This window comes from Salvelinus alpinus, chromosome 1, assembly GCF_045679555.1.
Source record: "Salvelinus alpinus chromosome 1, SLU_Salpinus.1, whole genome shotgun sequence".
NCBI classification, from domain to species: domain Eukaryota; kingdom Metazoa; phylum Chordata; class Actinopteri; order Salmoniformes; family Salmonidae; genus Salvelinus; species Salvelinus alpinus.
Window position 1 is genome coordinate 56,384,163 of NC_092086.1, and position 13,757 is coordinate 56,397,919.

Below are 13,757 nucleotides of genomic sequence, written 5' to 3' on the forward strand. Positions count from 1 at the left end.
TCAACAACCTATCATCCTACTAGGCTTATCATAAAAACTTTAAGACAAGTTAAAATTAGGAACAGTAGCTTATTTCCCAAAATATTAAGGTGTTGTCCTAAAGTCCTTGTGGCTTTCAAAAATAACAAGAATGAAATTCCATAGCCTACGCATAGGCTACTTATTTTCAATCACAGCTTTATGAGACAGACCAGACAATATACATGTTTCTATTGTTTTATGAGGCAAATAAAGCTATTATTATCCAGTTCCGAAGACATTGGACCGCTTCTATTCAGCCCATGATGTAGTCCTATAACCTAGCTTACTACGGTAAGACAGCACGTTCCTCAGACGGGCCACTGCTCCATCATGTGGGCGCCACATAGACACACAAACCTGTTCTGCTCCTCCACCAGAAAATAATATTAGAAAATATTTTCCATTGCCTGCACTTGCCAGACTTCCTAAAAAAAACATTATCTTTCATCATGATTTCTCCAGTTGCATAAATGTATAAATTTATTTTTTTTGGGGGGGGGGCCAATACGGGCGATAGTATCGTATATCACAATGTTTTATGGGTACATAATCACGATAGGACAAAGGTTGACATCGCCCAACCCTACTGAGCACTCACTGCAACATTGTCATGGGTGGGAGAGGGGAAGCGGGGGCTGCCTGGGACTGGCTGCCTGCATTATTAGGGGGGGGATGGGAGACAGCAGCGGAGAAACACACAATTCAAATGTTATTTGTCAGATGTGTCGAATACAAAGGGAGTAGACTTTACAGTGAAATGCTTGCTATGAGCACTTTCCTAAAATGCATAGTAAAAAATTCTATAAAAAGTAACGCAAGAGGAATAAAATACACAAGAATTAAACACTGTCTCTCTCTCACACACACAGGAGATGAGAGTGGGCCAGGAGGAGGAAGCGCCTTCAGACTTCAGAGGCCATTAATCATGTGGGCAACAGAGCAGCCAAAACCAACAGGGACTCCAGTCGAGGAGACAGCCAGCCAATCTGCTGGCTCTGGGTGTGTGTTTGTGTGTGTGTTTACGTGCCCAGACTGTAGTATGAGTGCGTGTGAGCTGTGCGTGTGCAAGGGCATGGGCGAGAGGTATAAAGCAAGTGATGGAGAGGGGATGCAGAAATAGAATAGTACACTGAAGGACAAAACCAGGAAAACAAAGCCCTTTCATATCCTTGCGCCAGGCACCCATCTCATAACAAGAACATTGTGAAACTCAAAACAGAACAAAACACGAACGCACACACACACCTCCCGTCTCGGGGTCACTTTAGCAGACATACACAGGCTGCCATGTTATTAGATGGATATATGTCACGGAAACTCTCCACTGCAGAGCTAGGTCTTGTTCAGTGGAACACTAACTACAATAAGTGGTTGTATTGGACAAATTCAGGTATTAGCCTAGTGCCTCCCTGTTTCACTTCAATTCAAAACACTTTCTCCCTACTGAACACGATCCAGTACACATTACAGACATGGCCAGGGAAGCTATACTCTCCCTCAGTCAGGGTTCCAGAGTACTAGTAGGTTAGATGATAAACTTACATGTGTATCTCTGTGTGGAGATCCTTATACGAGAGTGCATCTCCTCTCCGGCCTCATTCAGCAAAGGGAGCTGCCGCGTGGGCCGGCCCGTTACCCGATCCAGAGAAGAGTCCCCTTAGAGACGCTGGCCAAGGCCCAGCTAATAGTTCACAGAGCACACTGCATACGAGGAAGAGGGGAGTACACCTGGGAAGAGAACAGAGAGGACCTTCCATGAGAACACCAGCGAGAGAGAAGCAAACACGACGCATGCACAAACACCCTACAGTCTAGACAAATCTGGGTCGCATTCAGGAAGGTGCAACGTACATGGCAGATAGAGATGTCACCAGTAGAGCTGACATGATCCACACTCCACATATAAGAGGCATGTGTGTTAATCTAATATGTACGCCTACATCCGATTCACAACGGCCGTAAACGTTGTTTCATGCTGAACGCAGCCCAGCGCTACATACTCTGGTACTGGCTTGGCAAGCATGATGCAATCAGACTGCAGTTTTTAGGCAATGCCACCGAAGAAACCAAGGAAAGGTGTGCAAGGGGGAGTCATGCAATCTCCAAACATTGGCAGTAAAATGTCCTTACTATAGAGCTCAGTGACTTTAAACGTGGCACAAGTGAGTTCGTCAAATTTCTGCCCTGCTAGAGCTGCCCCGGTCAACTGTAAGTGCTGTTATTAAGTGGCAACGCCTAGGAGCAACAACGACTCAGCCACGAAATGGTAGGCCACACAAGCTCACAGAACGGGACTGCCGAGAGGTCCAAACTGCCTCCGGAAGCAACGTCAGCACAATAACTGTTTGTCGGGAGCTTTATGAAATGGGTTCCCATGGCCGAGCAGCCGCAAACATGCCTAACATCAGCCACATGGTGGAGTGGTGTAAAACTCGCCGCCATTGGACTCTGGAGCAGTGGAAATGCGTTCTCTGAAGTGATGAGAATGCTACCTGTCCAAATGCATAGCGCCAACTGTAAAGACTCCTGAACAGCTAATCAAATGGCTACCCAGACTATTTGCATTGCCCTCCCTGTATATAGCCCCTCTATTGTTATTTACTGCTGCTCTTGAATTGTTATTCTTATCGCCAACTTTTTTTTAAAATGCTATTTTCTTTCAACTGCATTTTTGGTTAAGTGCTTGTAAGTAAGCATTTCACTGTAAGGTCTACACCTGTTGTATTAGGTGCATGCGACAAATACAAATTTATTAGAACATTTGGTGGAGGAGGAATAATGGTCTGAGGCTGTTTTTCATGGTTCTTAACACTACAGAATACAATGACATTCTAGACGATTCTTTGCTTACAACTTTGTAGCAACAGTTTGGGGAAGGCTCTTCCCTGTTTCAGCGTGACAATGCCCCCATGCACAAAGCGAGGTCCATACAGAAATGGTTTGTCGAGATCGGTGTGGAAGAACGTGACTGGCCTGCACAGAACCCTAACCTCAACCCCATCGAACACCTTTGAGATTAATTGGAACGCGGACTGAGAGCCAGGCCTAATCCCCCAACATCACTGCCTGACCTCACTAACGCTTGTGGCTGAATGGAAGCAAGTCCCCGCAGCAATGTTCCAACATCTAGTGGAAAGCCTTCCCAGAAGAGCGGAAGCTGTTATAGCAGCAAAGGCGGGGACCAACTCCATATTAATGCCCATGATTTTGGAATGAGAGGTTCGACGAGCAGGTGTCCACTTACACTACATGACCAAAAGTATGCCAGGCATGGCGCTACTGAAAGACTTTCATGGAATGGCATACGAGGGAGGTGTGACGAGTCAACAGTTTAGATGCAGTCAATGTTCCAGGAGCTGCTTTCAGACAATTTCATGAGGAAGACTGACAGAAAATCCATATGAGCTGTTTAATATTAGACTAGTTTATCTAATATTAGACTATTTGTATAGTTTCACCATAACATGATGGTACTAATCAAGACTGTGAATCATTATTGATTAATGAATCATGATTAACGGGACGAGGTTGAAATTAAGCGCTTTCGTTTATCCAATAAAATTTATGGATTTTATTGTTCGCTCCCTGTCCATTCCACAACACTCCCCTCCATTCAGAGGTAAAACCTACAACTAGGCCAAGGATGGAGTTACCATGGTTACTCAACCACAGAGCGTACCCACAGATTTTTGAGGAGGGCAAGAAAGTAAGATAAAGGGCAATTCCATAGTAACAGAATGATGCTGGACTAGTTTAAAAATAAATAAAATCACAGAAAATGTGTACTAAAACTAATTTACTTGAGTGCAGATGCAATGTCTGGTAACAGAATGATGGTTTTTGCTATTTGTGCAGTTATTCTATTACCAAAATGTCCATCTGCACTGTTCAAGTAAATGTGTTAAATTTTCTGTGGAAATTGTTAAAAGTAATTATTGTGCTTAGAGTTGTATGGTTTGTTTAACTTTGCAATCATTTTTTGGGGGGACGTGTATTTTAAGAGACAAATCTGAGTCTTAGTTCCGCAACTAAGAGTGTTGAAGCGCGGGGTTCAACTTCTCCTCTGTTTTGTTGCCCTGGCTACCAAACCTGTCCACATACTGTGTGAGAGTGAAGTGTTGCATCTCTTTCATCTCAATATCCTAGTCAATTCATTGATTCTAGGCCCTGCTTTATTGAAGTTTTGAGACATTGCAAGCCAAGAAATTGTGAGATAGAGCATTCCATTGCGAGAGTTTTTGATTGCCGATCGACAGGCCAAAGTGCACGGTTCTGACTGTCTGCCTGGTGGTCAACCTGCCTATACTGTCCCTCTTCTCTCTCCGTCCCTCGCAAGCTATGAAAGATGCAAGTGTTCTCGGAAGTACGGCAACTAATCAGTCTCCTCCGGTCCAAAAATACTGAATCGTAGGAGTTATTATTTTGGAGTCGACTATCCACCACTAAGTCATCATCGTTAACAGTTGGAAAATGGCAGCGAAAGGCAAGAGACAGCAGCAAACTGTACGGCAATAATTTGAGAAGTTAAATGAGAAAGAAATGCAAACTTTACGAGGTACAGTAATGGTAGTGCAGGTGCAATGCTTAACCATTTGAAAAGGGACGCACCGCACCGTGAGACCCAAACCATTGCTGGCAGTAGCAAAGCTACATTGTGAATTTACGTGGAACTTTATGCAATTTACCATTTTAATGGAAACCCGTTAAAAATAGCAGTTTAAACGTTAAGATAAATTGTCCATTTGTCACATCCCAAATTAATTTATACCTAACTTTCTCACTCAACTAATACTGTGAATATTTAACATGCATTTTTCTGGAAATAATTTGTTACATCCTACTTTCGTTGCTAGGCTGAACCGTGGAGTGGTCACACATTTGACTTGATCAAAAAGGGGTTAGCCAAATTCTCCTGTTCTTCCTCTAAACTCAACACCCCTCCTGTCTTTCAAACCCCCTTGTGTTTATAGTACATTTTATTGAATTCTCCCTCACCATTGCCACTGCCTTTTGACACAAATCCAGATGCATTTGGTTCCAGCGTAGAGATATGGATGGACATATAAACACACTAACCTAAAAACTCCATAAAAACTATTCAACTTAACCAATAACGTTAGTGGTAAATGCAATTGACTGTCAGAAAAGGTATGCAACAGAGGGAAAAAAAGTGACAGCTCCGAGGGGTCCTGGTACATAGAGTAGACAAAATACTATTAAGTGGGGCTGTGTGTGTACTTACGGATACAAATATATGGCCTGGACAACGTCAATACGTGAAATGCTTGTTCTGACCCTAATCAGGGGATACTAACGTTATGCCAAAGTCAAGAGTGATCAGTCAAAACGAGAGTACAGGGTCGACAACAGTAGTGTAACTAATTTTCACGGAAAACAATGCTAAGTTACTGTACTTTGAAATACACCAACAAGGTTCGCTATATCGATGAGATTTCAGACAAACAAAATATGACAATTCGGTTTGTTTCCTTACAGGTAACGTAAACTCACCACATTCCGTACAAATGTGTGTAACCGTGACATTCAAACAAGGCTACAAAGAAAACTAATGGGACAGTAGCGACTGTGTTGACTTCAAAATCGGGGGCGTGAACTAGGTTTCTATTCAAGCGTTGATCGACATGGTAATGGCTCTATAGTATTGGAGAAAAGTTGAAAAAAAACTGACCCTCCGTTACATCTTGACGTGTCATGTCGTAACGTACAGCACGCATAAAGCAACTATTTCTGTCTTACAATCTCTCTCCACGAGGTGTAGCACTTCTCTCATCGTTTAAAAACAAAAAATGGACAGTGACGGAGGTAAGGGGGATAACTAATACATTTTTTCGTCATCATTGCATGCGATCATCATTCTCAAAGCCGCTGTTTACTTCTAAGATCACTTTAGCACCGCCCTAAAAACTAGATTCAAATTCAACACAAACCTTCAAATAGCTATGTAATGACACATTATATAAACTATTTATAGTGTTTTATTTACATTTGAGGCGATAAGGTGATACGTTCACTATCACGCATTAGTTTCGCTTCCCCACCCGCCATTTTTTTAAAGACCCGACGGGGCTCATTGCCTGCTTGAATTATGCAGAAACGGGCAGTGTTTAGGTCATGTAATTGATTTTGTTGGAAAGGGGAGAAATTGTGCTTTACAATGGTATTGACATTACAGTTGATCTGGAAGTATTACGTTTTTGGGGCGCTAAAATAAGGGCAATTGTACGGACCAAGGCGATGTACGAGTTTACGTTAGCCTAGTGGTTAGGGCGTTGGACTAGTAACCGAAAGGTTGCAAGACCGAATCCCCGAGCTAACAAGGTAAAAATCTGTCGTTCTGCCCCTGAACAAGGCAGTTAACACACTGTTCCTAGGACGTCGTTGAAAATAAGAATTTGTTCTTAATTGACCTGCCTAGTTAAATAATGGTAAAATAAATAAAAATATGTTCTATAAAACGCCAACGTTTATCCACTTCTCTTCAGACCACACAAAATGGCGACTGCAAGCAAGCAGCTCCAGGTCCTTATTCTAAATATCAAACGCCTTTTCAAATGTTTTGTTACGATCTTACTTTAGTGGCAACTGCATAAGTGCATATATCACGGTTTCGCCAAATCGAGCAAGAGAACACGCTTAAAACGAAGTCTCGTCAGGTATACAAAGAGTCCAGTCCGAAACAACTAACGTTAGCTAGCAAGCTAAGTTTACATTACAGTTGTGGATCCTTGGCGTAGTTCCGAAATATTACATACTTCAAATCATGTTGAGGGAACGCAAATGGCGTATGTCCCGTCACTTGTCATCATTGTCAAATTGACAGGCCAGCTATGTGAGAAGTAAACACGTTCATCCTCGTTAACATCGAAGTGACAATTTGTTAAAAATCTAGCTAGTTAGCGAGCTAACGTTAGAACTGAAAAGCATGCGTTTCTTGCGTATCCTCTCTTCTAGAATGTAAGCGAACTACGTAACAATTTTAGTACCAGTATTCCAAAACGGTTCGGTAGTCTCGCACATACCATCCAAAACAACAAGCTGAGCTCATATGAAAACGTAACGTTAGTTGACTTACTTACTAGCTAATCAACTAGTTGTCAAAATACTGTTGATGTTGTTATTACTCAGTCAACGACCAGTGGCAAGTGATAGCAAGGTAGCTAGCTTGCTGGGCATTCTAGCAGGCTAGCTAATACTAGTGATGAGGGGTAGCTAGTTGATACAGTTAGCTTAGATAACGTTAGTGTAATCTTGTGTTGAGGCCCGTGGAAATCCAAATTGAGTAGGTTGTGATGTAATCAGGACAATTGCATAACGTTAACACTGAAGGGTTCGTTGTTTTTTTTGTTCGCTTAGTCAGAGATATCAGAAAATGATATCGCAGTTAACGTTTGCTTGTTTAATTCCCGTGTCTCAGTACCAGGCCTCCAGACGACTCGCTCCCAATAGGCGCACGCTACGACGACCTCAAAAACGACGGAGTCCTTAGATTTGTGCTCACGCAGGAGCTTCGTGTGAAATACATTACCTTCTAAAGGCTTTGCATTCACACGGTGTAATTTTTTTAAATAAAAACTCATTCGTTTTACCTCGTTTATTCGGTTGTCAAGGTGCGCGGGATCTTTCTTTCCCAGGATCCAGAACAAACACCTCTCGTCGTCGGTGACGTCATGCGCAGACAGAACGTGACGTACGTAACGCCGTGTGCACACAGGTTTGCATCAGTACATTGCTATACCGTACATTTTAGTTTTCACAATCGTATGCGCTGTATCACAACAAAAATAATCACGCTACACATGGTCAGCTTCTTCAGTGGTTTATCTACTTCAGTTCCTTATACCACATGGCAAAGCAACGCACAAGTGTATACCCAAAAGGCTCAGACTTGTTTGTTTCCATCTACACGGGCAACTGCTCTCACCTGGGGGTCAAAGCCAGGCAACTGCTTCTTTTGAGCTTTCGTTTACATAGCAATAGCTAACTGTGAACTTTAACATCAGCTGTTTTGATTATACAGAGGTGTTGATTCTTTCATCTATCTTAAAACCTGTAAAGGAATTCTGGGATACTAGTAGATGTGAAACCTGGGCTGTCTAGAGGTAGAGGAATGGACTAATTGGGCAACCTTGCCTCAATCCTCTGTTGATTTCAAATATAGGTGATGTATCAAGTTTTACAGAGCTATTACTTCCATTGTAAAGAGTTCTTATTGATTTAATAAAGAAATCAACAAATGTAAAAAAGTGTGGGGTATCAAAAATCAACTTATGGCTTACAGTATCAAAGGCCTTCTGGAAATCTACAAAATAAAATCATAGGGTCACCATCAAGTATTCATTATATTCACCCATATCCAGCACTAATGTAATATTGTTGGAAATGTGCCGCCCTTACATAAAACTACACTATTATTCACGAATAATAATAATGAAATGTAAAATGGTTTGGGCTGGGACGTCCCAAGGATCCCGAATAGCACTGACCGTAAAGAAATGGGACTCTAGTCACTGATTGGATATTTTGTGAAAAGTCGTAACCCGAAAACCAGGAAGTGCAGTGTGAAGGTTGGCGCAGTAGCAGCGCAAACATGGGGGTGAAAATCGAGGTGTTTCGTGTGAGTAAATAGGTTTGTTTCATCATAATGTCATGATTAATAGCATACACGAGGGATCCTAGCCGCAACAAGAAAAAAGACTGCACGCGAAATGCTCTATATTGTTGTAGAAATAGCTACACGTTGATCGTTACAGTAGCTAGCTATCCAGCCAGGTGGTCACGTAACATCATCCTCGTCAACACTGATGTTATTTTAGGGGACACACTCTTTTCACGCCACTTCGATATTGATTTTCGTAGCAGTTTAGGAGAGCATTTTCGCTAACCCTTTAACTAACTTTAACCTCCGTCTCCCAACCTGCTGTGTAAGTTCTCCTAAGTTAACCTGCTACGAAAAAGTATGGATGTCAAACATTCAGGCTGCTACGCATGAATTGATTTGATCACCGACGTCATGATTTGATCACTGACGGTTTTTTCCAGAGTTCCCAATTGTTTTGAAAGCACCAACTGCCTGGTTGTTGTCTGATGACTGTAGTGGTAACTGATACACAAATCAATGTAGCTATCTATTATACTGACTATCATGTAACATGTCTAACAAAGAGATGATAGGGACTTGATATAGATGTTTATTTTGTCTGTGTTCCTTTGTGATCAGATGATGCTGTATTTGTCCTTCCCTGTAACCATGTTCTGGATCTCCAACCAAGCAGAGTACTTTGAAGAATATATTGTGAAGAGAAAGGTTAGTGTTAACTTGATTGGTTGATTGATTCATTTAGTTTATTTCATAATTAAAAGTACATAGAACTAAGGTTGCTTCAGCCGGAGACAACAGTCATTACATACATAACAATTGTTGATGTTGACACACAATAAAGCCCAATGGCTTATTATGCTCTGGTTCATTCTTTCAGTGCTTTTAAACTTTGTTTTGGCTACGTTTTATTAGATTGCGTAGACAGTCTGAGAAGGTTGACAGTACTGTCTGACAAACTAAAGCAAATTCTGACATTTTGTGTATGACCATGTCATAAGTCGTTTTTATCTGTTGTTCATTAATGTTAAACTTTACTTTCCTCTTTCATGGTGATCTCTTCTACAACCTTCAGAGGGAGATTTTCCCCCCCGATGAGAAGATGCATGTGAGTGTGTGAATAATGTCATGTTATTATGCAGTTACACATTTTCTCTTGATTTAGGAACAATGAAGTATGACATATCAATGCCTACCAATAGTGACACTTTTGGAGGGTAAAGATTTGAGATTAAAGGAATATCCCACTCCCAATACAATTTAACATAATATTTTGAGTGGAATAACCCTTTAAGAACTGTTTTGATTTGGTCTGGGATTGAAGGACTGGGGATGTTGTATTTGTTGTCAATGTCTCTGTCCTCCATAATTGAAAATAAAATAAATAACTGTTTTGATTGACAGTGGTAGATTATGACTGAACGATCTGTGTTACAGAGGAAAGAGCTGGAAGACTTCAAAGAGCGGATGCGAGACCGCAAGGAGCGGCGGCTACTGAAACGGATGGCCTTGGAGGAGGCTGAGAAGGAGTGAGGAGGACAGTGCAGAGAGACAATCGGAGGAGGACGATGTCCCCAATGCCCAATCAGCTGCCTGTTTTTCTACTTGTTGTTCCACAGGAGGGGGGAGCAGTGTCACTGTCAGGCCCATGGACTGGAACATGTGCTGCGTCACAAAAGGCACCCTATTACCTATTTAGTATACTACTTTGACCATGGCCCATAGGGCTCTGGTAAAACGTAGTGCACTGTATAGGATAAAGGGTGCCGTTTGGGGTTGGAGGATTTTGGATGTCGTGGAGTATGTAGGCTATACTATACACGGTTTGGGAGGGTGTGCTTGAGGGGGACCTTCAAGTTACCCCTTTGAACCGAATAGTCTTGCTGAAAAGCTTTTAATGAAATACTTTATTTCACTGCAATCAAACTAGGACTTTATTGTTGATGATCTGCTCTGTCATGGTGTTGATGTAAAACATTGAGTGTGTATGATTGTCTCATAAAAAAAGATGTGTGATTGAAATATGAGGACAGAATCATAAGGCTTGGAATATAATTTATTTATTTTGTTTTAGAATACATGTCTTTTGTACATGGGTGTTTCAACATTGTCCTTCATTAAAGTTTAAATGTGTCTTTGCCTGTTTTCTTTTTTTTGTGATGACCATTCTGGTCTAGAAACAGTATGATGTCACAAAGCCCCTGTGTTGTGATTTGGACCATGCTGTGACATGTAATTGTATGGCTGAGTCGTGTTCAGTTGGGAGAAAACATTTAGAATCTGGCAGGTACTAGCTGAAATCATCCAATGAGAAGACATTTTTTAGTTTTGTGTCGTAAAACGTTTTGCTACGGTGTGCTCTAAAGAACACAACCCAGCCTACTGTATCTTCCCTCTAATACGTCAAGTTTTATAGGGGCCTCTGGAAACGGGACTATGGAGGCTAGTAGGCGGTTGGCAGCTCGCCTGCATACCATCACGGTGCTCGGGAAACACTTCTGGACGCACAACTTCTCCGTCTCCCTACTCTTGGATGAGCTGGGCAATGTGCCACAAGTCACAGGGTTGATTTTCTGCAAAGTTCGCTTGCTTGATGGCTCCTTTACTGAGGAATCTCCAAGGTGAGCATGGAGGGGGGGTACAGCAGAAATATGGTGGTGTGTCACCAACTCTAGTGAGCAAGGGAGCTTTTAGTTGAATCTGTAGTCTCCTCGATTCCTCACGTCCTCTCACCTGAAAAAAACAGGGAAGCAAGGACAGACTGCATTAGAGGCGAACATCCAAGATTTGACGAAAGACTTAAGATTCACCCACAGTTACAGAAATACTATTATCAAGTTGTCTGTGTAACCCACAGAGTGGAAGTCCTGCACAACTCAGTGCAATGGGGAAAGATGTTTGAATTTGAGTGCCAAACTGCAGTCAACAGCTTGTCTGGAGTCCTGGATGACTGCATGTGTAGACTGTCAGTTCGCAAGGTCAGCTAATTTATCATAAATCAGAGTATCTTCCTGCAAAACAGTGTGTTTTGTGTCCCAAACGGCTCCCTATATAGTGCACTACATGGGGAATAGGGTGCCATTTAGGATGCAACATGGCAATTGTTACTAAGTGGAGTAAAATTTGATAAAATATCCCATCTAGGTAAAACAGCATACATAAAATGAGGTGTGTTGTGTTTTGAATCTCATTTGAATCTTATTCAAATGTGCTGAAGGAGAGCGAAATTATGAAAAATATTAAATAACCTGTTTTTCTGTTCATGCAGGACACAAAGGGAGGAAGGTCATACCAAAAGGTACGTTTGAGAGGAGAGTGACCACTGTTCCACATGTTCATGGGCAAGCTCCCAACATATAGCATAGTAAGGGCTTGCTTACACTTATCCACACCCTTTAGATTGGCAGACATGGAAGGTATAGATGCATGAGGGTTGTTTTTTCTGTAGGGCATCCCTTTTTCTCACACCTTCAGTAATAATATCTCTCAATTTCCATGTTATTAGGTGGGTTATGTCGACCTCAACCTGTCTGAGTATGCAGGCTCTGGGTATGTGACCCGGCACTGCCTCCTAGAGGGATATATGAACAAGGACAACAAGCTGGACAACTCCCTTCTCAAGGTCAGCCACAATTATTTAGGTCCAAACGGGACCCTACTCCCTTTATAGTGCACTCCTTTAGTGCACTACATGGGGAGAATAGGATAAGTAGATAAGTCCTCAGTCAGCACTGCTTAAGTCATAGTAAAATAACAAAAGGTGGGTGCTCTTAGAGAAATGGAAGTTTGCAGTTGATGAGTACATTTTGTGAAAACAAAGTCTTGTAACAAAACCGATCCTGTATAACTTGTTGGATTTATTGGTTACCTGTCCAGGTGGGCCTACATATGCAGCTGCTCCAGGGAGACCCATGTTTCAGAGTGTGAGGATCTTATTAATAGCATTGATCAACTATTATTCACTGATACGGTATTATGGATGTTATTGCACATAAACTACTACTATTCAACCATCTCTTCATTTATATTAATTTCCCAATTTTGATTACATTATGCCGATTATAGTCTTTGTCACTCTCCTGTTTGTGCTTTCCTCAGTCCTACCCAGCATTCACTACCAAATGGAACTTTATCATCTGAGAATGTCGAGCAGCCCAGAGAAAGCACCTCCAGTCACTCTGAGCCTGGTATGTGTGACCAGCCAGGGTTTGGACCTGTGCTACAAGTCTGTCAACCTGCTGAGCTAAAGCCTAGGCATTAACTCAGGAAAGCTAAAACACAAATCTTTAGGGCTTAGACCTGTGTGGTTAACCTAACAACCTCTGTTTAATATGTTTGTAGGCAAACACACCAACTCACAGAGATGCACCAATTAACTATCCTCATCAAACTGCAACCACCAAAGATCATTTGGCATTTGAAGTGAACCCCACAATGTTTTCAGGTTCATCAGAGGACACCCTGAGAACCCTGAGAAGGCAGCTGGTGATGAAGGGGGGGCTGCTGCTTGATGCCATGCCCAGTCAGAACCCAGAGGCACAGGAGAGGGCCAGAGTTGTCAGTCAGTTGACTCGGGTCGGGAACACACGGGTGGATGCCCAGGATGTGGTTGAACATCTCTGTCTAGAGAGCTTGGGCTCAGTATTTGAGCTCCCTCCTCCCATGGAAGGTGCTTTGAACTTGATGCTGGTTTCAAGAACACAGATGAATCCTACCCTATGTAGGATTAAAAGCATGACATACTACTCAATAGAGAGTGCTAATGCTTAGTATCTATATATATTACAGAAGCTGGACTTGCACTCTTTGTTGGTCAGGATGGCACCACAACCCTTGGTGTCACTCATATACAGAACAGGTAGCCTATTGGAGATGGATCTCAACTGATCCTTGAATTGTTATATGTTGATTCTAATGTAATGAGATTCTGATTCTTAATTGGATTTCCTGTGATGCCCAACTCTGTCTCAACAGGGACTCCCATGCTGGAAGTGTAGAGAATGTCATCATAATGAAATAAATACAATGAAATAAAGATGTTTCACAACCAAACCACAAGAAAATCCTATTTTCTTTGCTCCTACCCTGTATCAGAGACCTACTGTAAATGACAATGTTT

The 13,757-nt window shown here is 42.0% G+C and overlaps 3 protein-coding genes across 4 annotated transcripts in view; 2 read left to right on the top strand and 1 right to left on the bottom strand.

Annotated features, from left to right (window-relative positions):
* The window catches only part of brd4 (bromodomain containing 4), a 68,007-nt gene extending 60,277 nt beyond the window's left edge, over positions 1-7,730 (bottom strand). The window contains exons 1-2 of one of the 2 annotated variants that reach the window (XM_071410503.1): positions 7,629-7,730; positions 1,564-1,749 (exon numbers count right to left, since the gene is read on the bottom strand). The gene's annotated coding sequence lies outside the window, so the exon portion shown is untranslated. The remainder of the gene's footprint in view (positions 1-1,563; positions 1,750-7,628) is intronic. The other variant, XM_071410514.1, reaches the window with a different exon arrangement.
* An 814-nt stretch (positions 7,731-8,544) lies between these two features.
* On the top strand, positions 8,545-10,772 carry pet100 (PET100 cytochrome c oxidase chaperone). Its single transcript, XM_071410930.1, has 4 exons — positions 8,545-8,656; positions 9,260-9,346; positions 9,714-9,746; positions 10,076-10,772. Exons 1-4 carry the CDS (start codon positions 8,630-8,632, stop codon positions 10,169-10,171), a joined length of 243 nt encoding a protein of 80 aa, XP_071267031.1. The 5' UTR covers positions 8,545-8,629; the 3' UTR covers positions 10,172-10,772.
* Positions 10,773-11,074: 302 nt separating this feature from the next.
* Positions 11,075-13,654, top strand: LOC139581322 (EEIG family member 2-like). The gene is made up of 8 exons (XM_071410942.1): positions 11,075-11,259; positions 11,496-11,616; positions 11,907-11,936; positions 12,144-12,260; positions 12,515-12,561; positions 12,737-12,825; positions 13,083-13,307; positions 13,427-13,654. Exons 1-8 carry the CDS (start codon positions 11,075-11,077, stop codon positions 13,498-13,500), a joined length of 888 nt encoding a protein of 295 aa, XP_071267043.1. The 3' UTR covers positions 13,501-13,654.
* The last annotated feature ends 103 nt before the right edge of the window (positions 13,655-13,757 follow it).

Coding starts and splice junctions, on each gene's coding strand:
- pet100 (XM_071410930.1), top strand. CDS start 8,630: ATGGGGGTGAAAATCGAGGTGTTTCGT. Junction 8,657..9,259: donor TGAAAATCGAGGTGTTTCGT/GTGAGTAAATAG, acceptor CTTTGTGATCAG/ATGATGCTGTATTTGTCCTT. Junction 9,347..9,713: donor AATATATTGTGAAGAGAAAG/GTTAGTGTTAAC, acceptor TACAACCTTCAG/AGGGAGATTTTCCCCCCCGA.
- LOC139581322 (XM_071410942.1), top strand. CDS start 11,075: ATGGAGGCTAGTAGGCGGTTGGCAGCTCGCCTGCATACCATCACGGTG. Junction 11,617..11,906: donor GTAGACTGTCAGTTCGCAAG/GTCAGCTAATTT, acceptor CTGTTCATGCAG/GACACAAAGGGAGGAAGGTC. Junction 12,261..12,514: donor TGGACAACTCCCTTCTCAAG/GTCAGCCACAAT, acceptor TTACCTGTCCAG/GTGGGCCTACATATGCAGCT.